The sequence below is a fragment of the Salmo salar genome, chromosome ssa27 (assembly GCF_905237065.1).
Source record: "Salmo salar chromosome ssa27, Ssal_v3.1, whole genome shotgun sequence".
Classification (NCBI taxonomy): domain Eukaryota; kingdom Metazoa; phylum Chordata; class Actinopteri; order Salmoniformes; family Salmonidae; genus Salmo; species Salmo salar.
Genome location: NC_059468.1, coordinates 17,130,429 through 17,155,458, shown reverse-complemented (window position 1 = coordinate 17,155,458; position 25,030 = coordinate 17,130,429). Strand labels below are relative to the sequence as shown.

The window sequence follows — 25,030 nt, the reverse complement described above, 5'->3', positions numbered from 1 at the left end:
GGGGGGGGGCATTATTATTTACTAGTATCATTATTATTGTTGTTATCATAACTATCAAACTTAACAACCTACTCTTTCTTAACTTAAAGTACGCTCTGATCGTTGCAGTGGAAGCACAATGTGATTTCACTGAGGTATGTATAAATTATGAAATTCTCATCACGTTTTTTTAGGATACCCATCCAATTTTATGATTTTCTTTTTCAAAGGAAAACATCCAGCAAATTAGGCGATGGTGGTGCCTAGTTCTCCTGCTGAACTTTCCCATGCCGTAAGTCTTGAACATTATAAAAACTTTTCATTTGCATCCTTAAAAACACTTGTTTCACTGTAGCCAGACTTACCTGAAATTATTTTCATATTGAATGTGTCATTCACTCACTAAGGTCTGAAGAAGAGAGCCAAAACACACTACAGGTAGGAGGTCATATGATGAGTGGTATAGTCTTAAACCAATGTTTAAAGACTTAAACCCCCCCTCCAATATATTTCAGGATGAAGTAGAAGACGTCCCCCCCAAGAAGTCATAGCATGTCACATCAGCATCCAGCTCTGCAGGATCAGGTACTGTATAGGCTATTAGCTAAAGTAAGGTGCATTCTTGTATACACATCTCTTGAGGTTCCCTTACATTACTTAATGCCCACAATCTGCTTTCTTTCTAGAAGATACTGAGAACAAAATGCACGGCGAACTGGGAGCTGTGAACTGGGTATGTAGTCTACTGTGTGTAATGCTGAAGGCTTGATGCATGGCAAGATATAACAGTTGTGATGACTTGTTGAGTAGTTATAGATATCACTGAAAATCCCTTTAGTAATAGTGGCTTTTGTTTGCATGGTGGTATTGTGAAAGTGGGGTGTAATTTGTCTTGATCACTCAATGAGGCACTACTCTTAATATTTATTCTTCCTTTTTCTTCAAGGAAGCAGATGTTCTTCTCAGGGATAGCCTAGAGTCAGCAAGGTGGTGTGAACACCTAACATTTAAAGGCACCGTTTCCCTCCCAAGTGTAACTGGGATGGACGGGGAAGACGCATTACAACCCTTAAAGAACTACGGTTGTATGATGGCCTGGACGAAGAGGAAAATATTCTCCTCAAGGAACCATGTTCTCGTTCCAGTTACAGAGAGATTATGAGATGTTCTATGTGGAGGCTGTTGACAAGAAAATGACTGTCTTTGCCTCTTTTGAGGAGCAGGAGTGAAGCCATTTTTGAGGAGTGGCCAAACCTTGTTTTTGTCTGCTGTGTAAATTGTTAATTGTGTTAGATCTCTTTACTGGAGCTTGTATAACGTAATGTACAAAGCACATTCAGCTTGTCAGTATGCCTATATGGTATAGTCTGTCTCCATTCTCATGAGGAAAGTAAATAGCTTTATAAATCAGGATAGGTAGTAACTGCATATACAGCGGCTTGCGAAAGTATTCACCCCCTTGGCATTTTTCTTATTTTGTTGCATTACAACCTGGAATTAAAATAGATTTTTGGGAACTGTTACATCTGTCATTTGATTTACACAACATGCCTACCACTTTGAAGATGCGAAATATATATTTTTTGGTGAAACAAAAAAGAAATAACCCGCCAAAAAATATGAACTTGAGCATGCAAAACTATTCAACCCCTCAAAGTCAATACTTTTTAGTGCCTCCTTTTGCAGCAATTACAGCTACAAGTCTCTTGGGGTATGTCTCTATAAGCTTCGCACATCTAGCCACTGGGATTTTCACCCATTCTTCAAGGCAAAACTGCTCCACCTCCTTCAAGTTGGATGGGTTCCGCTGGTGTACATTAATCTTTAAGTCATACCACAGATTCTCAAATGGATTGAGGTCTGGGCTTTGACTATGCCATTACAAGACATTTAAATGTTTCCCTTTAAACCACTCGAGTGTTGCTTTAGCAGTATACTTAGGGTCATTGTCCTGCTGGAAGGTGAACCTCCGTCCAAGTCTCAAATCTCTGGATGACTGAAACAGGTTTTCCTCAAGAATGTCCCTGTATTTAGCGCAATCCATAATTTCTTCAATTCTGACCAGTTTCCCAGTCCCTGCTGATGACAAACATCCCCACAACATGATGCTGCCACCATCATGCTTCATTGTGGGGATGATGTTCTCGGGGTGATGCGAGGTGTTGGGTTTGTGCCAGACATAGCGTTTTTCTTGATGGCCAAAAAGCTCAATTTTAGTCTCATCTTACCAGAGTACCTTCTTCCATATGTTTGGGGAGTCTCCCACACGCCTTTTGGTGAACACCAAATGCGTTTGCTTATTTCTTTCTTTAAGCAATGGCTTTTTTTCTGGCCACTCTTCCGTAAAGCCCAGCTCTGTGGAGTGTACAGCTTAAAGTGGACAGATACTCCAATCTCCACTCTGGAGCTTTGCAGCTCCTTCAGGATTACCTTTGGTCTCTTTGTTGCCTCTCTGATTAATGCCTTCCTCGCCTGGTCTGTGAGTTTTGGTGGGCGGCCCTCTCTGGGCAGGTTTGTTGTGGTGCCATATTCTTAAAAAAAATGTATAATGGATTTATTGGTGCTCAGTGGGATGTTCAAAGTTAAGGACATTTTATAACCCAACCCTGATCTGTACTTCTCCACAACTTTGTCCCTGACCTGTTTTGAGAGCTCCTTGGTCTTCATTGCTTGGTGGGGCCCTTTGCTTAGTGGTGTTGCAGACTCTGGGGCCTTTCAGAACAGGTGTATATATACTGAGATCATGTGACAGATCATGTGACACTTAGATTCCACACAGGTGGACTTTATTTAACTAATTATGTGACTTCTGAAGGTAATTGGTTGCACCAGATCTTATTTAGAGGCTACATAGCAAAGGGGGTGACTACATATGCACGCACAACGTTTCTGTTTATAGAATTTTTTTAACAAGTGTTTTTTTTTCTTCACTTCACCAATTTGGACTATTTTGTGTATGTCCATTACATGAAATCCAAATAAAAATCGATTTAAATTACAGGTTGTAATGCAACAAAATGGGAAAAATGCCAAGGGGGATGAATACCTTTGCAAGGCACTGTATATGCTCAATGAAATAATTTATCAACACAATTTTAACAGTACATGACATACATAACAAGTCTGTTGTTCACTGCAACAATATCAGTAGCTTGTCTCAAATAAAGCATGAAGCAAAAAGTGTTACAGCACATGTGCTGATACCATTTTATATAATATTTATTACGATCTTCAAAAATGAAATATGTTTGTATTCAACGTGTGCCTTGCACAAACGTGTGTGTTTGTTGTATTCAATGTGTGACTGTCAAACCTCAGATGGAGAAAAAAAACGGTGGGCATGGTCAAACGTGGGTTGAGTCAAACGGTTGACTCCGCCCACATTCAGCCGGGCCGAATTGTACACTGCAGTCAAGGGTACTTGGAGAATAAGGGAGTTGTACTCCAGTCTAGTAGGTGGCGGTAATGCAACATTTATTGGATGCCAACCGCCGTTAAACCTCATCGAAGAAGAAGACGAAGAAGTAGGCGGAGTTCTGTTTCCATGACAATGACGTCAATATCAGTGTCGGGTAACCAAAGGTCAAAATAAATAGAAGTGAGGCAAACGGAAGCAAACTGGAGAAAGGAGTTTTAAACTGTTGCAGAAACAAAAGTAACATTTAGTGAAGTGGTTTGTTGTGAAGGATACCGCCTTTTAATTGTCTGGGAATAGGTGGAGAAGCTGGTGGTAAGGAGTTGTCAAGTTATATCAGTTGAAACCCGTTAGCTAGCTAACGTTAGCTAGCCAGCAAAGTTAGCTAACGTTAGCTAATCTTCAAAGGCTGACTTTCCAGCCACTAACTACTCTATGTTGGCTAGTGTTTTTACATACAGTTGAAGGAAGACTCGGGTAGCAAGAGAGAATAGCTACTTGACACCTCATTCACTGAATAACTTAGCCAGCTAACATTTGCCATTTTAGCTAGCTAACGTCAGCTAGAAAAGTAGATAACTAGCACACTTGCTGTTCAAGAACCTTGCCAAACAACAACAAAAGAAAAGTATGTTCATGCTCATGTTGAGCTTGTTAGTCACCTTTAGGTAGTAACGGGCATCGGCAGTCATAGAACGCATGTGTACCTGTGCCATCGGACTCCTTACTTTATGGAAGGACACTCCTAATTCTTTGCTATTGTAGCTATGCTAGCCAGCCAATTGTATACTGATGTCTATTAGCTAGTTAGTGCAAATTAGTATCGGTGATAGCGTTTCTTTATCTCAAAGATTTATCCACTTTTTTTGTATCTATAATTATGATGAGGGTTGTCTCGTGGTGTTAGCAGTGTAAACACTCCAAGTTCAAACCCTCCAATGTCAAACAATGCTTGTAATTTGGAATGTCTAAATTACATTTGTTTCATGTCCTCAATTATGCCATTGTATTAATTCAATGTACTGTATATTGATGTTTATGTGCTCTTAGTTGTGTATGCCAACATAAAATGTAAAAAGGGAGAACTAGTGATTGGCTTGGGAGATGAAGGGAGGATGTTCCTCAAGAGATTCAGAAGGGACCCTGGTCAAAAGTAGTACACTATATAGGGAATAGGGTGCCATTTGGCTATCCTTTGAGCAACATCCTCCAGCCATCCTCCTTGACCTCATGTCAGTGTTTTCCAGCATTGTTTGTCAGCTGTCCAGAATGTGTTAGATGGGTTGGGACAACAAGGGGTCAGGAGTTGATTCTTGGTGGCGCACAATGTCACTGCTCTCCTGACCCAGGCCCATTGTTGGGTCAACCAGTGGCCTGGGCCTCTTGGCTGGGAATCATTTCTACCCCATCTGCTCTGGGGTAGTGGTGTGCATTCCAAAAGGGCACCCTATTCCCTATATAGTGCACTACTTTTGACCAAAGTAATGCACTAAATAGGGAATAAGGTGCCATTTGGGATTCAACTCTGGGGGCTGAGAAGGAATGGCTTTGGTGACCCCTCTGACCCTAAACATCTCCACAATGCCTCTCCCCAAACACACCCGTTTCTGAACAAAGCTTTTTGATAAATGAGATCGAGCTCTGTCGTGTGTGGATAGCTATGCTTGGCCCCAATTGTAGGCTATACTTTATAATATATTGCGTTGTGAGCCGTGTAACTGTTCATTGGGATTTTTTTACATTTGAGTCATTTAGCAGACGCTCTTGGCCAGAGCGACTTAGTATTGAGTGCATACTTTTTTAAATTTGTACTTTTTGAAGATGCAAGTGAACTGCATTTTTTTGTTGATAGTGCAAGCTGTCAAATAAGATGCATGAATGTTATCCAGTGGTGTAAAGTACTTAAGTAAAAATGCTTTAAAGTACTACTTAAGTAGTTTTTTGGGTATCTGTACTTTACTTTACTATTTCTATTTTTGACAACTTTTACTTCACTACATTCCTAAAGGAAATTATGTACTTTTTACTCCATACATTTTCCCTGACATTCAAAAGTACTCGTTACATTTTGAATGCTTAGCAGGAAAGGTAAATTGTCTATTTCACACACTTATCAAGAGACCATCCTGGTCATCCCTACTGCCTCTGATCTGGCACACTCACTAAACACATGCTTCATTTGTAAATGATGTCTAAGTGTTGGAGCGTGCCCCTGGCTATCGTTAAAGTAAACAAGAAATGGTGCTATCTGGTTTGCTTAAGTATGAATAATTTCAAATTCCTTATATTAAGTATTAAAAGTAAATGTAATTGTTAAAATATACTTAAGTATATTTAAAAGAAAATACTTTTAGACTTTTACTGAAGTAGGATTTTACTGGGTGACTTTCACTTTTACTTGAGTCATTTTCTCTTATGTTATCTTTACATTTACTCAAGTATGACAATTGGGTACTTTTTCCACCACTGATGTTATCCCATCTGGTTTGTGCCAAACGAGGGCTGTTTGGGGCTGTAAACATCCCCGACTGGAATCTGTTCTCTATCATCAGAGCTTTCAGTCAGGTGTTTGCTGCTGCTGGCTGCCTCCAGCTCCTACTGGGAAACAGATCAGTGCCATGTGTTGCTTGACCTGCTAAAGACACTTACTACCACAGTCTGCATCCTTACCAATGCTGATGTTCAGTGTCCTTCAATCCTGGTCCTGGGGACCCACAAGATGTGGACGCTTTTGTGCCACTCCAACACGACTAATAAACCTAATGTAGGATAGCTAATGGACAAGCTCACAGTGCTCAGCTCTGTGGGCTGAATCAGAAGCTGGCAATGATACCTGTGGGTCTCCATGACCAAGATTGAATAATACTTCTCTACTGATCTCAATGGAATGCTTAAATTAATTTTATGACAACTGTTCTACATAAACTCTTAATCTGTGCATCTCAGTTGTAATATCCACTCCTTAGCTCTAACATACTCTGGAGGACACCATACAGACAGTCTATACAGGGCTAAGACTACAGTTAATGTAAACATCCTACACTCAGCTGTGAGTTGGCAGCAGAGGCTGGGAGAAGGCTGTTTACTTTAACTGGCTTGGATAGACGCCCAACCAAACAGGAAGACAGACAGCAGGTCCATGCTTGGGATGGAGGATTGTTATCTACCACAAGTCTACCTGGTGCAGCCCGGTATGGCCAGCACCGAGCTACCTCAACTCTATAACAGGGTGATTTCTCAGGAAACGAGGATAGAAAAAGACCAGGATTTTAATGAAGTTTAATCCATAGGCTGGTCCTTTGGAGGAAGGATTGTTGATATGTATTTTAAAGCATAATTGAGAAAGAATTAATTGAACTTGAAATGTTTGACATTTTGGCCTTACACAGGCCTTTAAAACTCCATAATTTTTAATCTGTAGGTGCTACAAAAATTGGTACCACTTCATCTGTAGTGAGTTGCATTTTATTTTTTGGCATATAAATTTATGAATATTGAACTTATTTATTTTGGGCAAATGTTCTATTGTTGAACATAATATACTCTACAACATGGCTCTCTAACCTGGTTCCTGGAGAGCTACTGTCCTATAGGTTTTTACTCCAACCCCAATCTAGTGCACCTGATTCTAATAATTAGGTGGTTAATAAACTGAAATCAGGTTAGTCACAACTGGGGTTTGAGTGAAACCTACAGGTGGGTAGTGCTACATGAACAGGGTTGGAGAGCCCTGCTCCACAGGCATATCAAAGTTCCAGAGTAGGATGTCTGCTACCTTTAAATAAATAAATATATATATATATGATAGTTGTGATCCAATTTGTAAGCATTACCTACAGAGTGTGTGTGATTTTATTTTTTTATTTTTATCATGGCCGCCGTCTGTTGTTGATTTGCAGGATGTGCAATGATACAAGTAAAGGAGAGCTGTGATTGGTTACATTGCCTACTATGCCAATATCTCTGTATAAAATTGTCCGTAACTTTAAAACTAGCAGGGATCCAACCCGAGACGTTAATAAGCCTGCAGAGTATATTATGTTCAACAATGTATGAAGTTTGTATTTCTTGGTATGTGACTTGTCCTGTTGTTGCTGTATGACATTATTTGTTATTGTTATGATTAACTGACAACCTGGCCATAAGCTCCTTGCCACTTCTCATTCACTCAGTTGTGTTTTATGAGGATGATAAAACATTTAACCGTATAAATGAATATGTAAGTGATCATTTTGAATAAAGTCATATTTCATAGCAATGAGATGTCACGTCTAACAATCTAACACATTATACCAGTGTTTAGCCTCTAGATGTCAGTGTTGTACTTATGGTCATACAGCCATGTGATAAATCCATACAGACCAAAGGGCATGTAAGCCTATCTGATGCAGGTGGTGTATATTACTTTAATCAGTCAATGGAAAAGTAGAAACAAAATCCTCCCAAGTAAGTAATAGTAACATTTACAGTAACAGTCCTTTCATTCAGGTAAGTATGTAACCAAATAAGGTTCAGAAAGTATAAAACTAGTTGTCCATGCCATCAAAAACACAACCACCCTCACACATGTACAACTCTAAATATTTTACTACAAGGGAGCCATTTGATTTAATGGCTAATAACTGCTGATTACTTTAAGTTCAAACGGACACAATAGGTCCATTGTTCAAGTTCATGCAAAACCAAAATGGGTAGTGCAGATAAAAGGATAAGGTTAAAATAATGTAAATGCTGTGCAATGTAGACAATAGGCTAACACCTATTTGATGACTTTCTTCAATAGATTATTGCAGCATACAGCTGTGAATTAAATCATCTGGATGAGTTATCAAAATCACTTAATATATCTGTAGTTTGAATTTTTCCGAGAGCTTCATGACGACCTTGTACTCATAGTTTCCATCGTGTATTCCAGTTTTGAGCCATTTATTGGTTGGTGCTTCCAAGTAGTGGTGCCAGTGACCATCTTTGTCTTTACCAAATCCATACACATTCACCTGCATTGGAATTAAATGTTTAGAGTTAGTTTAATAATAAGGTTTACGAAAGGTTGTATTTATGGCAATGTGATATTTTGTTTATGCAACCTATAGGTAGGGTTGAGCAATTCATTAGTTTGTTTTAGCACCAAATGCATGCATCACAAGAATCAAGTGGTATTTTTATTTAAAAGAATTATGTTCGCTTGTTCTCGTGTATTTTTGGTCTCTTCTCCTTCACTCCTTCTGCTGAGACTGTGCACTAACATTTACGCACACACACACACTCAGCTCCTCGCCCTCCTACCATTCACAACAAAGATCAAATGTCACTTCTTCCTCTCTGACAAGCGGGTTTTAACACGCCATTTGCATTTTTTGTTTGGTCCAAAATGGGTCATATGGGCACCGAAACACATTGAGACATTTTACTGTAGAGGAGAACTTAACCTTTCTAATGATGCTCTTTTTATGTATCAACTCCTCAAATTGCGCAAAGAGCAGACAATACTAAAATAAAAGTATCCTATCAATGAACATTAATTCTGTCATGCACAGGTACTGCTAGCAGCATTTTAGCCACAGACTGTTATACTAGCTGTCTAGTCTGTTTTATAAATGTGCAATGAGCATAATAAAAAACGAAGTAATTGGCCACTCGTTCTCATTCTGAGAAATAAGTTGGCCACTTGATTTCAACATCTGAACAAAGTGGACAGACTAGCATGCTGTTCAAACAGTTAGAGACGGAAAGAAATGTGTGTTCATAACAATTCAACTGTTCTACACTAAATAAAAATATAACTGCAACAATTTCTAAGATTTTACTGAGTTACAGTTCATATAAGGAAATCAGTCACTTGAAATAAATGAATTAGGCTCTAATCTATGGGTTTCACATGACTGGGAATACAGAAAAAAATGTATGTACGTGTGTAACCGATGTGAAATGGCTAGCTAGTTAGCGGGGTGCGCGCTAGTAGCGTTTCAATCAGTGATGTCACTCGCGCTGAGACCTTGAAGTAGTTGTTCCCCTTGCTCTGCAAGGGCCGTAGCTTTTGTGGAGCGATGGGTAACGATGCTGTTGTCGATGTGTGCAGAGGGTCCCTGGTTCGAGCCCAGGTAGGGGCGAGGAGAGGGATGGAAGCTATGCTGTTACACGTGGATCAGAAAACCAGTCAGTATCTGGTGTGACTACCATTTGCCTCATGCTCAACACATCTCCTTCACATTGAGTTGAGCTGGCTGTTGATTGTGGCCTGCGGAATGTTGTCAGTCTAGGGCTGTCCCCGACAAAAAAAAAATTCTTGGTCCACCTTCAGTTGTCTTCTTCAGTTGTCTGTTCTTTCGACCAATCAATTAGTCAAAATGTTTTAACGTGTATTTTTCCCTATATTGACACATCCTATGTGTTTTAACTATATGTAGGCTACTGAGCTTGTCTGATGCTTTAAGCACAGTTGTCACACCTCTCTTGTCCGGACCTCTGGCAGTCTCTGTGGGGGTACCACATGGTTCAATTCTCGGGCCGACTCTTTTCTCTGTGTGTGTGTATGTATGTATGTATGTATGTATGTATGTATGTATGTATGTATGTATGTATGTATGTATGTATATATATATATATATATATATATATATATATATATATCAATGATGTCGCTCTTGCCAAGGGTGATTCCTTGATCCACCTCTACGCAGACGTATTCAGAATGGTGTCATCTGGCCCTTCTTTGGACACTGTTAACAAACCTCCAAACGAGCTTTAATGCCATACAACCTCCTTCCGTGGCCTCCAACTGCTCTTAAATGCTAGTAGAACATGCTCTTCAACCGATCGCTGCCTGCACCCGCCCGCCCGACTAGCATCACTACTCTGGATGGTTCTGACTTAGAATATGTGGACTACTATAAATACCTAGGTGTCTAGACTGTAAACTCTCCTTCCAGACTCATATTAAACATCTCCAATCCAAAAATAAATGTAGAATAGGCTTTCTATTTCGCAAACAAAGCCTCCTTCACTCACGCTGCCAAACATACCCTCGTAAAACTGACTATCCTACCGATCCTCAACAATGTCATTTACAAAATAGCCTCCAACTCTCTACTCAGACTGCATCCAGTTTGCTATCACAGTGCCATCCGTTTTGTCACCAAAGCCCCATATTCCACCCACCACTGCGACCTATATGCTCTCGTCGGCTGGCCCTCGCTACATATTCGTCGCCAGACCCACTGGCTCCAGGTCATCTATAAGTCTTTGCTAGGTAAAGCCCCGCCTTGTCTCAGCTCACTGGTCACCATAACAACACCCACCTGTAGCACGCGCTCCAGCAGGTATATCTCACTGGTCATCCCCAAAGCCAACATCTCTTTGGCCGCCTTTCCTTCCAGTTCTCTGCTGCCAATGACTGGAACGAATTGCAAAAATTGCTGAAGTTGTAGACTTATCTCCCTCACTAACTTTAAGCATCAGCTGTTTGAGCAGCTCACCGATCGCTGCAGCAGTACACAGCCCATCTGTAAATTGCCCATCCAACTACCTACCTCATCCCCATATTGTTTTTAATATACTTTTTTTGCACACCAGTATTTCTACTTGCACATCATCATCTGCACATCTATCACTCCAGTGTTAATTTACTAAATTGTAATTACTTCGCTACTATGGCCTATTTATTGCCTTACCTCCTTACTTCATTTGCGCACACTGTATACAGATTTTTCTATTGTGTTATTGACTACGATTGTTTATCCCATGTGTAACTTTGTGCTGTTTTTGTCACACTGCTTTGCTTTATCTTGGCCAGGTCGCAGTTGTAAATGAGAACTTGTTCTCAACTGGCCTTCCTGGTTAAAGGTGAAATACAAAAACTGAAATAAAAAAAAATGGCTATGCAAAGTTGCTGGATATTGCTGGGAACTGGAACACGCTGTCGTATACGTCGATCCGGAGCATCCCAAAAATGCTCATCAGGTGACATTTTTGATGAGTATGCAGGCCATGGAAGAACTGGGACATTTTCAGCTTCCAGTAATTCTGTACAGATCCTTGCGACATGGGGGCGTGCATTATCATGCTGAAACATGAGGTGATGGTGCCAGATAAATGGCACAACAATGGGCCTCAGGATCTCGTCACGGTATCTCTGTGCAGTCACAATGCAATTGTGTTTGTTGTCCATAGCTTATACCATAACCCAACCACAACTATGAGGCACTCTGTTCACAACATTGATATCTCAAACCGCTCGCCCACACGATGCCATACGATGCCATCTGCCCGGTAGAGTTGAAACCGGGATTCCTCCATGAAGAGCACACTTCTCCAGCATGCCAGTGGCCATCGAAGGTGAGTATTTCCCCACTGAAGTTGTAAACGGCGCGGAACTGTAGTCAGGTCAAGACCCCAGTGAGGACGACGAACACGCAGATGAGCTTCCCTGAGACGGTTTATGACAGTTTGTGCAGAAATTCTTCAGTTGTGCAGATTCACAGTTTCATCGGCTGTTCGGGTGGCTGGTCTTAGACGATCCTGCAGGTGAGTAAGCCTGACTTGGAGGTCATGGGCTGGTGTGGTTACACGTGGTCTGTGGTTGTGATGTTGGAGGTGGCTTATGGTAGAGAAATTTACATTAAATTCTCTGGCAACAGCTCTGGTGGACATTCCTGCAGTCAGGATGCCAATTGCATGCTCCCTCAAAACTTGAGACATCTCTGGCATTGTGTTGTGTCCAATAACTGCACATTTTGGTGGCCTTTTATTGTCCCAACACAAGGGGAGTCTGAGTAATGATCATGCTGTTTAATCAGCTTCTTGATATGTCACACCTGTCAGGTGGATGGATTATCTTGGCAAAGGAGAAATGGTCACTAACAGGGATGTAAACACATTTGTGCACACAATTTGAGAGAAATAAGCTTTTTTTTGCATATGAACAATTTCTGGGATCTTTTATTTCAGCTCATGAAACCAACATTTTGCATTTATATTTTTGTTCAGGATACCTTGTTAGCAAGCAAATAGATCCACGTTGGCTAGACTGCGTTTGAGCAACATGAAATATGATTTAAATCTGCTAATATACACCCCCAGGACGAATATGATGCCTTTTTGTTTGACATTTTCTGACAAGCGACCACTTCGATATGCCCATTTTACAATTTCATACATTCATAGAATGTTTGGGAATGAGGTAGAGTAAGGCATTTGTTAAAATTCTTTAGCAATTACAGTGGGAACGCGGCCATGCGTTTGGACAATTAATACACACTGCAGCAAATAAAACCTTTAATAAAAACATATCTTGTCCAACCCTGGAGTTTAGTCAGACCGATACGCTATAGCCAATCAGAGCTACAGTAGGCCATGCGTTTGGACAATGGGGCCTGCCATCATTTACTTTGAACTGGAATGTGTTTACAGGCAGTAGCAACAGCAGGACTTTACAAAATACACCTGAATGGTTTGTGCAAATATGTAAATACCACGGGAGTCGTCTTACATTTGGGAAATGTACAGTCCTATTGATCAAGCAACCATGAAAAAGGTAGGCTCTCTGTCAGTTGCCAATGCACATCAACAAGATCAACAACTGTTAGCCAGAGCGAGATGAGCTAATATAGCTAACGTGGAAACGGTAGATAAACTGAAACTTTTTCAGCTTGTAGTTGGCGGTCAGAATTGCGCTGATAAACGATGGAGAATAGGCGCCTGCTCGCCCAATGCATGCGTATCCAAACCCACGTTTTGACAAATGAATGGAAATTTGACTGCCTGCCCATTTGATCGATGCCAAATACATTTGACATCGACTGTAACAGTCGTTTAAGTTCAGCATAGCACGCCAAGTGATTTACATTTCTTGCTAGTAAAGCAAATGACACGTGCATCTCTAGTTGTAGCCACAGAAAAACAATATGGGGGAAAAAGTCGGCCTTTCAACAACTCTTCCCATGACAACATCTTCCCAGCAGCTGGCTAGCTAACCTTATACTCAGTGTTTTTAGCTTGTTAAAGAAATAGATAAACTAGCATACAGTATCTGACATGTTATGACTGACTTGTGATCATTGCCCTAGCTAGTTTGATTTTATTGACATTCCCAGCCTTAGCGACATTCGTCCGTTTTTGTCCAAAATATTGAGTCATTGAAACTGAAACAGTGGATCCCGAATGGAGGCAGCAAACAATGTACCAGCCCAGCTGTAATTTACAACCAGATATAATATTTGTTGGACTAGTAAAACATTTATTGGTGAATTATTAGTCATGCATTGAACTGCCAACAATGCCTTACTCTGCGTCATGGGATTTTTAGTTAAATATGACCTATTTTTAAAACCTCTTACAAAGTTGGTTTTCCAGTATAAACTGGGAATTGTATATTTGACTGATTTGCTTGTTTCATATCAGCAAAGTAGTTAACACTGTCAGTTCCACTTTAAATATCAAGATAAGCTGGCTACAACTAGCACGTGGGCTTGTGGTTGGGAGATTGTTTATGAGACCTGTCTTCATTTTCTATAAATGTCTGCTACAAGAAGTTTGTCATTAGTGAATGGGCAGTATGCATGGTTCTGGTTAAATCTGAAACAAAAAGGGCATTTTGATAGACAGTCTTGAAAGCAAGATAGAAAAAAAACAGGTTAAACTATTTTCATGAAATATTTAAATGATTAGTGGGTCTCATGGTTATGGAAGGCTTATATTTAGCCTAGGTATAATTTCACAAGCCCTGAAGTCATTAGTTTTATTGCTGTTTGTATGAAATGCAGTGTATTTTACCTTTAATTGTACAAAATAGCTTATTTAGAGAAAAAAAAAAAAAGCACACTCTTGGCATTCTCTCAACCAGCTTCATGAGGTAGTCACCTTGAATGCTTTTCCAACAGTCTTGAAGGAGTTCCCACATATACTGAGCACTTGTTGACTGCTTTTCCTTCACTCTGCGGTCCAACTCACCCCAAACCATCTCAAGTGGGTTGAGGTCGGGTGATTGTGGAGGCCACGTCATCAGATGCAGCACTCCATCACTCTTCTTCTTGGTCAAATAGCCCTTACACAGTCTGGAGGTGTGTTAGGTCATTGTCCTGTTGAAAAACAAATGATAGTCCCACTAAGCCCAAACCAGATGGGATGGCGTATTGCTGCAGAATGCTGTGGTAGCCATGCTGGTTATGTGTGCCTTGAATTCTAAATAAATCACTGACAATGTCACCAGCAAAGCACCCCCACATCATCACACCTCCTCCTCCATGCTTCACGGTGGGAACCACACATGCTGAGATCATCCGTTCACCAACTCTGCGTCTCATAAAGACATGGTGGTTGGAACCAAAAATCTCAAATTTGCACTCATCATACCAAAGGACAGATTTCCACCTGTCTAATGTCCATTGCTCGCGTTTCTTGGCCCAAGCAAGTCTCTTCTCATTAGTGTCCTTTTGTAGTGGTTTCTTTGCAGCAATTTGATCATGAAGGCCTGATTCACAGCAATCTCCTCTGAACAGTTGATGTTGAGATGTGTCTGTTACTTGAACCCTGTGAAGCATTTATTTGCGCTGCAATTTGAGGTTGGTAACTCTAATGAATTTATCCTCTGCAGCAGAGGTAACTCTGGGTCTTCCTTTCCTGTGGCGGTCCTCATGAGAGACAGTTTAATCATAGCTCTTGATGGTGTTAGCAACTGCACTTGAAGAAACTTTCAAAGTTCTTGACATTTTCCAGTTTGACTTACCTTCATATTTTAAAGTAATGATGGACTGTCATTTCTCTTTGCTTATTTGAGCTGTTCTTGCCATAATATGGACTTGGTCTTTTATCAAATAGGGCTATCTTCTGTAAACCACCCCTACCTTGTCACAACACAACTGATTGTCTCAAACGCATTAAGAAGGAAAGAAATTCCACTTATGAACTTTTAACAAGGCACACCTGTTAATTAAAATGCGTTCTGGGTCACTACCTCATGAAGCTGGTTGAGAGAACGCCAAGAGTGTGCATAGCTGTCATCAATGCAAAGACTGGCTACTTTGAAGAATCTCAAATATAAAATAGATTTTTATTTGTTTTGCACTTTTAGTACAAAATTCCATATGTGCTATTTCATACTTTTGATGTCTTCACTATTATTCTACAATGTAGAAAATAGTACAAATAAGGAAAACCCTTGAATGAGTAGGTGTGTCCAAACGTTTGACTGGTACTATATATATATATATATATATATATATATATATATATATATATATATGGGACCCAGTGCGTCTCTGCTTGGCACTCAGCTTTAAGGAGATAGATTGAGGATAAGGCCCTGCGATAGACTAGCATCATGTCAAGGGTTGATACTTGTACATCAAGTAGGGCTGGTGATATGGCCTAACATTTTCAAACGTATGGGTGATTCACATTATTATATATATATATATATATACACACATATATACACACACACACACGTTTGAAAATGTTAGGCCATATCACCAGCCCTACTTAAAGCCATTAGATGTCAGTGTTGTTCTTCTATACTCCTATCGTGTGTAGTATATTGTGTGTCATTTCTTTATTATCCAGTGTGTCTTGTAGAGAGCTGAGAAAGTACACTCCTATCCACATTCCTAGCAGTGCATGTATTTTTGATATGTATAAGAAGTCTTACCTCGTCACGTGTACGGCTAATAATAAAGCCATGAATCCAGTGGAGGGGTATATGCCTTGATAATCAAGCCAGACTTCGTGAACATATTTCATAAATGCAGGATTAAGAACCAAGACCTGTATGGAATATATTATACATACCATGTACATATCAATGTGATTCAATTAGAAAAAGAGGAATGATGACTTGTGATACAGCAAATTTGAGAACTTCCGTTGTTAGATGTGATATTCTCAGAGAATAGATGGCATGATGCACTGTTAGTACACATCCATTCTGATGCCGTCTCAAACTATGAGCCAGGTCATGACTCGTAATGACACATTTGCCTTTAGGCAAATACCAATCCAAATCATTTCTGACCTCACTGCCTCTTTTGTTAGGAAACCACCCATACCATGAGCCATATTTCATTTATTTCAATGTATTTATATATGTATACTTATTTATCGTAATAGATGGCTCTGCCCATACCTAACACAGATCCTCAATTACAAGCATTACAAGTGTATCATAGGGTCCAAGATATAAAAATATCATTCATTAGATATCATTGACTCTGTAGATGTTTTGTAGTAAAGTAAGTAGGCTTGCCCTGGAATGGTTATGGGAGCAGGAGCCTATATCCTGTTTCTGTAAGGTGAGGCAGCTTGATGTACAAGGATCACCCCTTGACATGACGCTAGTCTATCGCTGGGCCTTATCCTCAATCTATCTCCTTAAAGCTGAGTGCCAAGCAGAGACGCACTGGGTCCCATTTTTGTTTGTCTTCGGTATGACTCTGCCGGGGATTGAACGTCCAACCTTCCAATCTCGGGTGCGGACACTAACCACAAGGCCACTAGATAATAATAATAATAATAATAATAATAATAGTAAATACATCATGATCAACAAGGTACTCACCTAATCTTTGTTGGCCTTTATCTTTGGTCTAAGAGGTAAATATGAGCTGTTGAATAAAATAAGACTGATTTCATCCAGAGGTGCTAGGTGCTAGGTAATCTTATTAAAATGCATGGTGTAACAGACTGCTAGACTAATCAAACCAGAATCTATAATAAGTGGTTACTCACTACGTGATGTTAGATCCATTGGTGATGGCGCCGGGTAGCCACTGAAGGTCCAGAGTCTTCAAAGGGATCAGCAGGAACCTGGTGGTGTTGTCCAGATCAATAGCACTCTCTGGGTACATGACTTGATGTGTGGTGCGGCTTCCTACATCCTCCTCATAGCTAAAGGTAGGAGCCATGTTCATTCTGGATAACGCAGTAAAATAATAAGCAGTGACCCATATCATGACAGCAATATTTCAAAGCACTTGAATTCAAAACACGTAGTGACAGTGTTGGTAGCGCCCTTGAGGGCTATCTCTATTTTAAAGTAGTTGATTTCTTCTTATTCTACTTATTTATTGGCAGTCAGTACACATGCTGAAATGGTGCTTACTGCTACCTGGAGCGTGTGTTCTGAACAGGCATAAAGCCAAGGTTGGTGGTTTATTGCCACCTCCAGCTATAGAATGTTCACTACTTCTCACAAATCCAAAAGCATTGGATTGGTGGAGGCATGGGCTAGTGGGAGTTTCCACCATATTTCTTATATAGTCATTTCCTTTCAAATCATTAAAGGGAAGTGAACAAGTACACATTTGGAGGTAGGAGGGATAGCTTATCCCTCCTGCTGAGTCCTCAATGGCACTGCCCATGCTGAAACAGGCTTTGTGGAAAGTCTATCAACACCCTTTGTTGGCCTTATGATGACATCATTGGAGTCGATGAGGGCTCTGTAGTGGGAGCCCTTAAGGTTCCCAGAGTTCCCCACCACAGCACAGGTCCTACAGCGCTCAGGGCCCGCGTCCATGTAAAGGTCAGCATCAGGGATGACCTGGAACAACTTCTCCACCACCTCGCTGAAGGTGGCTGTGCTACGGTCATCCTGCAATTTCTGGTGATAAGGTAAGGTAGTACTTTATTTGATTCCACCAGCCAATAACCTACATAAAACACAACAGATACACACCAAAAACAGCACAATGCAAATTACACAATGCAAATTACACACCATAGCATCAGAGAGAACCCTCACACTGAAGTGATAACGGATTGTGTTTCATGTTTACGTTTTCACCTGCCCAGGGACTGCAAATGGAAATGAGCTGTTGGCTAAATCTGGTGCAATGGATCAGGATAACATTGTCTCTGTCCAAATAAACGTAATACATCAATAAAACACATACGTATTGAATACAGCCACCTGCTCTTTACACTCAAGTTATTGTTGATGACAATAGCAAACAGTTGTCAGTGACCGTGTTTTTAAATTGCAGCCTAAAACATCCAATGAAAGTTAATTCTGAAAAAAACAAAATACGAAAATACAAATAAAAACACATGTATATGAGCCACGTTACAACTGGGTTAACCCTATTGGTGCGATGAGTATATGTGTGTTTGTCTTTCACATCAGCGACCTGGGTTCGCTTCCCGGACCCGCCATTCACTACAGTATAGTGGTAGTTTGGCGCATTCATTGACCAACATGAACGTTAATAGGCTAATCTACAAAGGACACTACTGTTTCTGCACAGTTGACCAGTTGTTCTTTATAGATGGGGTAGGATACTGTAATGAAGTTTTTAATAATAAATTACCCGCCACAGGTCACTTTTCCAATTAGTTTTTGTTTAATTTTAATGGTTGAATGACATGGGATAGTATCTATTGTTGCTTTGTAGGTCTGTGTATGTAGGTTAGGGTGTCTTGTGGTTAAACAACTCCCTCCCAGTAATTTTCACAGAAACCACTCTGTCACCCCCCAAAAATTAACACTTTCCCTGGATGCCACTAGTTTTGCTAAATATACGTGTGTGTGTGTGTGTGTGTGTGTGTGTGTGTGTGTGTATGTATACTACCGGTCAAAAGTTTTAGAACGCCTACTCATTCAAGGGTTTTAATTTAATTATACTATTTTATACATTGTAGAATAGTAGTGACGACGTCAAAACTATGAAATAACACATAAAAAAAAGTGTTAATAACACCAAAAAAGTGTTTAACAAATCAAAAAAATGTTTTATATTTGAGATTCTTCAAATAGCCACCCTTTGCCTGGATGACAGCTTGGCACACTCTTGGCATTCTCTCAACTAGCTTCACCTGTAATGCATTTCCAACAGTCTGGAAGGAGTTCCCACATATGCTCAGCTCTTGTTGGCTGCTTTTCCTTCACTCTGCGGTCCAACTCATCCCAAACCATTTCAATTTGGTTGACGTTGGGGGGGTTGTGGAGGCCAGGTCATCTGATGCCGCACTCCATTACTCTCCTTCTTGGTAAAATAGCCATTACACAGTCTGGAGGTGTGTTGGATCATTGTCCTGTTGAAAAACAAATTATAGTTCCCACTAAGCACAAACCAGATGGGATGGCGTATCGCTGCAGAATGCTGTGGTAGCCATGCTAGTTAAGTGTGCCTTGAATTCTAAATAAATCAGGGTCACCAGCAAAGCACACCCACGCCATAACACCCCCTCCTCCATGCTTTAAGGTGGGAAATACACATGCCGAGGTCATCCGTTCACCCACACCGCGTCTCACAAAGACATGGTGGTTGGAACCAAAAATCTCAGATTTGGACTCTAGACCAAAGGACAAATTTCCACCGGTCTAATGTCCATTGCTCATGTTTCTTGGCCCAAGCAAGTCTCTTCTTCTTATTGGTGTCCTTTAGTAGTGGTTTCCTTGCAGCAATTTGCCTCATTCACACAGTCTCTGAACAGTTGTGGTGAGATGTGTCTGTTACTTGAACTCTGTGAAGCATTTATTTGGGCTGCAATATGAGGCTGATAACTCTAATGAACTTATCCTCTGCAACAGAGGTAACTCGGGTCTTCCATTCCTGTGGTGGTCCTCATGAGAGCCAGTTTCATAATAGCGCTTGATGGTTTTTGCGACTGCACTTGAAGAAACTTCAAAGTTCTTGAATTTTTTCAGATTGACTGACCTTCATGTCTTAAAGTAATGATGGACTGCCGTTTCTCTTTGCGCTCTTCTTGCCATAATATGAACTTGGTATTTTACCAAATAGGGCTATCTTCTGTATACCCCCCTACCTTGTCACAACACAACTGATTGGCTCAAACCCATTAAGAAGGAAAGAAATTCCACAATTTAACTTTTAAGAAGGCACACCTGTTAATTTAAATTATTCCAGGTGACTACCTCATGAAGCTGGTTGAGAGAATGCCAAGAGTGTGCAAAGCCACTCCTGCGTTGTCTTGGCTGTGTGATTATGGCCCTTGTCCTGTTGGAAGGTGAACCTTCGCCCCAGTCTGAGGTGCTTACTGCTCTGGACCAGGTTTTCATCAAAGATCTCTCTGTACTTTGCTCTGTTCATCTTTCCCTCGATTTTGACTAGTCTCCCAGTCCCTGCCACCTAAAACCATACCCACAGCATGATTCTGCCACCACCATGCTTCACCGTAGGGATGGTGCAAGGCAACAGAGTTTAATCTTGGTTTCATCAGACCAGAGAATCTTGTTTCTCATGGTCTGAGAGTCCTTTAGGTGCCATTTGGCAAACTCAAAGCGGGCTGTCATGTGCCTTCTACTGATGAGTGGCTTCCGTCTGGCTACTCTACCATAAAGGCCTGATTGGTTGTGTGCAGCAGAGATGGTTGTCCTTCTGGAAGGTTCTCCCATCTCCACAGAGGAACTCCACAGAGTGACCATCGGGTTCTTAGTCACCTCCCTGACCAAGGCCCTTCTCCCCCGATTGCTCAATTTTGCCAGGCGGCCAGCTCTAGGAAGAGTCTTGGTTGTTCTGAACTTCTTCCATTTAAGAACAATGGAGGCCACTGTGTTCTTGGGGACCTTCATTGCTGAAGAAATGTTGTGATTCCCTTCCCCCAGATCTGTACATTGCCACAATCCTGTCTCTGCGCTCTGCAGACAATTCCTTTGACCTCATGGCTTGGTTTTTGCTCTGACATGCACTGTCAACTGTGGTACCTTATATAGACAGGTGTGTGCCTTTCCAAATCATGTCCAATCAATTGCATTTTCCACAGGTGGACTCCAATCAAGTTGTAGAAACATCTCAAGGATGATTAATGGAAACAGGGTGCACCTGTTTTCGCTTTGTCATTATGAGGTATTGTGTGTAGATTGATGAGGAAAATGTTTTATTTAATCCATTTTAGAATAAGGCTGTAACGTAACAAAATCTGTAAAAAGTCAAGGGGTCTGAATATTTTTCCAGAATGCACTGTACGTGTGGACACCCCTTCAAATTTGTGGATTTGGCTATTTCACCACACCCGTTGCTGACAGGTGTATAAAGTCAAGTACACAGCCATGCAATGTCCATAGACACACAGTGGTAGTAGAATGGCCTTACTGAAGAGCTCAGTGACTTTCAACGTGGATCTGTCATTGGGTCAGTTCGTCAAATCAGTTCGTCAAATTTCTGCCCTGCTAGAACTGCCTCGGTCAACTGTTTGTCATGGTTCAGGCCTCTTACTTCCAGTGAAGGGAAATCTTAACACTACAGCATACAATGACATTCTAGACGATTCTGTGCTTCCAAGTTTGTGGCAACAGTTTGCGTAAGGCCCTTTCCTGTTTCAGCATGACAATGCCCCCATGCACAAAGTGAGGTCCATACAGAAATGGTTTGTCGAGATCGGTGTGGAAGAACTTGACTGGCCTGCACATAGCCCTGACCTCAACCCCATCGAACACCTTTGGGATGAATTGGAACACTGACTGCAAGCCAGGCCTAATTGCCTAACACCGGTTCCTGACCTCACTAATGCTGTTGTGGCTGAATGAAAGCAAGTCCCCGCACAATCTTCCAAACCAGAAATTGTAGGCTACATTAGTTCTAGCACTAACTGAGGAAAGATTGACGTAACACAGAAACCACAATATCAATTAGCTAATAGAAATTTCTAGTTATAATTCGTCACATCATGGGCGAGCTCACCATTGATCGAAATAATTGAGTAAAACACTTTCTAGAAATCGAAAGTAATCTGACGATGTGTAGTTTATGCGTGCTGCCATTTTTGTTTTTTCGCGTCAACCAAAGATAATAAGAGGAGACAAGATGAGTTTGTTCTGTTTGCAGTACGCATGTTGAAAGGGGTGTGTCATCTACTATCATTCACTTCCCTTCACTCGCTTCTGGAAGTTTACTCAGAAGATGAGTGAATCATTCATTCACCTCATTATAACATCTTTGGTCTGACAGAATGCATTGTACAATGTCAACAAACATGGAGCCATAGCATTATAGCATTAGCTCATTATAATCAGTACAACCTTTAGTACAAGTATTTTACACACATCATAGGTGTCCATTTCAATCTATGCAATAATTGGAATGCCTTATTTGTCACCGGTACTTAACCTGTTATGGCTAGGGGGCAGTATTTTCACGGCTGGATAAAAAACGTACCCGATTTTAATCTGGTTACTACTCCTGCCCAGTAACTAGAATATGCATATAATTATTGGCTTTGGATAGAAAACACCCTAAAGTTTCTAAAACTGTTTGAATGGTGTCTGTGAGTATAACAGAACTCATATGGCAGGCAAAAACCTGAGAAGATTTCATGCAGGAAGTGGCCTGTCTGACAAGGTGTCGTTCTTCTTGTCTCTGTTTATTGAAGAGTGAGGATCTTAGCTGTCCCGTGACACTTCCTACGGCTGCCATAGGTTCTCAGAAGGCGGCAAAACGCTGAATCGTGGCTTTGCAGGCTCTGGCTGAAACAAAGTAGCGCGTTTGGGTAGTGGCTGGTTACAGTACTGTGAGACTCAGGCTCGTGCCCGCGTCGACCGAAAGCTTTGTTTTCTTTCCTCTGTTTAGGTAAATGGACATTCCCGGTCGGAATATTATCGCTTTTTACGAGAAAAATGGCATAAAAATGGATTTTAAACAGCGGTTGACATGCTTCGAAGTACGGTAATGGAATATTTAGATTTTTTTGTCACGAATTGCGCCATGCGCACGACCCTTCTTTACCATTCGGATAGTGTCTGGGACGCACGAACAAAACGCCGCTATTCGGATATAACGATGGATTATTTTGGACCAAACCAACATTTGTTATTGAAGTAGCAGTCCTGGGAGTGCATTCTGACGAAGACAACAAAAGGTAATCAAACTTTTATAATAGTAAATCTGATATTGGTGAGTGCTAAACTTGCCGGGTGTCTAAATAGCTAGCCCGTGATGCCTGGGCTATGTACTTAGAACATTGCAAAATGTGCTTTCACCAAAAAGCTATTTTAAAATCGGACATATCGAGTGCATAGAGGAGTTCTGTATCTATAATTCTTAAAATTATTGTTATGCTTTTTGTGAACGTTTATCGTGAGTAATTTAGTAAATTGTTAGCAAATTCCCCGGAAGTTTGCGGGGGGTATGCTAGTTCTGAACGTCACATGCTAATGTAAAAAGCTGTTTTTTGATATAAATATGAACTTGATTGAACAAAACATGCATGTATTGTATAACATAATGTCCTAGGTGTGTCATCTGATGAAGATCATCAAAGGTTAGTGCTGCATTTAGCTGTCTTCTGGGTTTTTGTGACATTATATGCTAGCTTGAAAAATGGGTGTCTGATTATTTCTGGCTTGGTACTCTGCTGACATAATCTAATGTTTTGCTTTCGCTGTAAAGCCTTATTGAAATCGGACAGTGTGGTTAGATAAAGGAGAGTCTTGTCTTTAAAATGCTGTGAAATAGTCATATGTTTGAAAAATTGAAGTTTTGAGGAATTTGTAATTCGCGCCACGCCTATCATTGGATATTGGAGCAGGTGTTCCGCTAGCGGAACGTCTAGATGTAAGAGGTTAAATGTGAATAAAGCTGTAAATTTATTATGCTCCATACATACATATGCTACAGTAGAAAAGACAACACGATATACAGAAAATAAGTCACTTACTTTGATAGGAACGCACACATGTAGAAAGTTATTTGTAAGGAAAACAACAATGAAGGAAATGCGAGCGCCGGCCAGAAAATGTGCCAGTTCGTGCAAGACTGCGCAAATGTCTGCATACTTGATCTGCAGGAATACTGGGGAAGTGCTTGGGCTCTCCTCAAAGAGAGAAGTTTGTCCAGCTCCATAAAACCTAAAAAATAAATTGTTAGAAAATAATTTGAAATTGACAAGTTGAAACATAGCCTATAGATAATTAGCAGGCAGTGTGTGTTAATAACAGTCCTGTCACGTAACAATCACATTTTGGAACAGTGAGTGCATTCTGACATCGCATACATAAAACAACTCACGCTGGGGCGACCATTAGAGACATTTGGAACTCACAGGGGGTGTTAAAGGGGTGTTTTCCCCCAAGGTACCTTTCTATGGACGTGCGCTGACAATGCTTTTATTTATCCAATTCTGTTTATTCTGCCATTTTGGTATGGTATCATTTTAAAGAACAGTTGATCTAAAAAATATATATAATAATTACCCCCCACCATGCTCTGGTATCTTCATTAAGTTTATTGTTCTCTCTGGTCAGAAATGGTTTGATAGATCTGATGAAGCGCTTCTGAAACCAGAGGTCATCATCCGGCTGAGTCATACATTTGATACATGCACAATGACTTGGAAAGATTTTCCCGCCCAGCAGCCGAAGGGCAATTTTTGCCAAATCAACAAGTGACTTGGAGAATAGCTGTCCAGTGTGTCCAGTATGTAACACAAAGATGCAGAGTAGAACAGTGATAAGACAGCCTTTTCTATGCCTGAAGATAATCATTTTGGGGGTAGCAGAGTATCTGTTGGGTGTCACAGAATTCTCAACACCTGTGAAGAGATCAATAATAAACTAATAATAGCTTGCCATGTAGAATAGATGCATAGGTCTTAATAAAACATCTGGAAATGTATAGGCATTATAGCATTAGCTCATTATAATCAGTACAAGTACATTTTTCCTGAAGCCTTGCATTGTAATTACACAATGCT

The 25,030-nt window shown here is 40.6% G+C and overlaps 1 protein-coding gene across 1 annotated transcript; it reads right to left on the bottom strand.

Moving 5' to 3' along the window:
• Positions 1–7,959: 7,959 nt before the first annotated feature.
• Positions 7,960–24,821, bottom strand: LOC106588574 (CMP-N-acetylneuraminate-beta-galactosamide-alpha-2,3-sialyltransferase 1). Its single transcript, XM_014177718.2, is given in 7 exon segments — positions 7,960–8,391; positions 15,235–15,249; positions 16,046–16,153; positions 16,944–16,989; positions 17,114–17,296; positions 17,791–17,984; positions 24,531–24,821. Coding segments are annotated over 7 exon segments (996 nt in total). The 3' UTR covers positions 7,960–8,232.
• Positions 24,822–25,030: the final 209 nt, after the last annotated feature.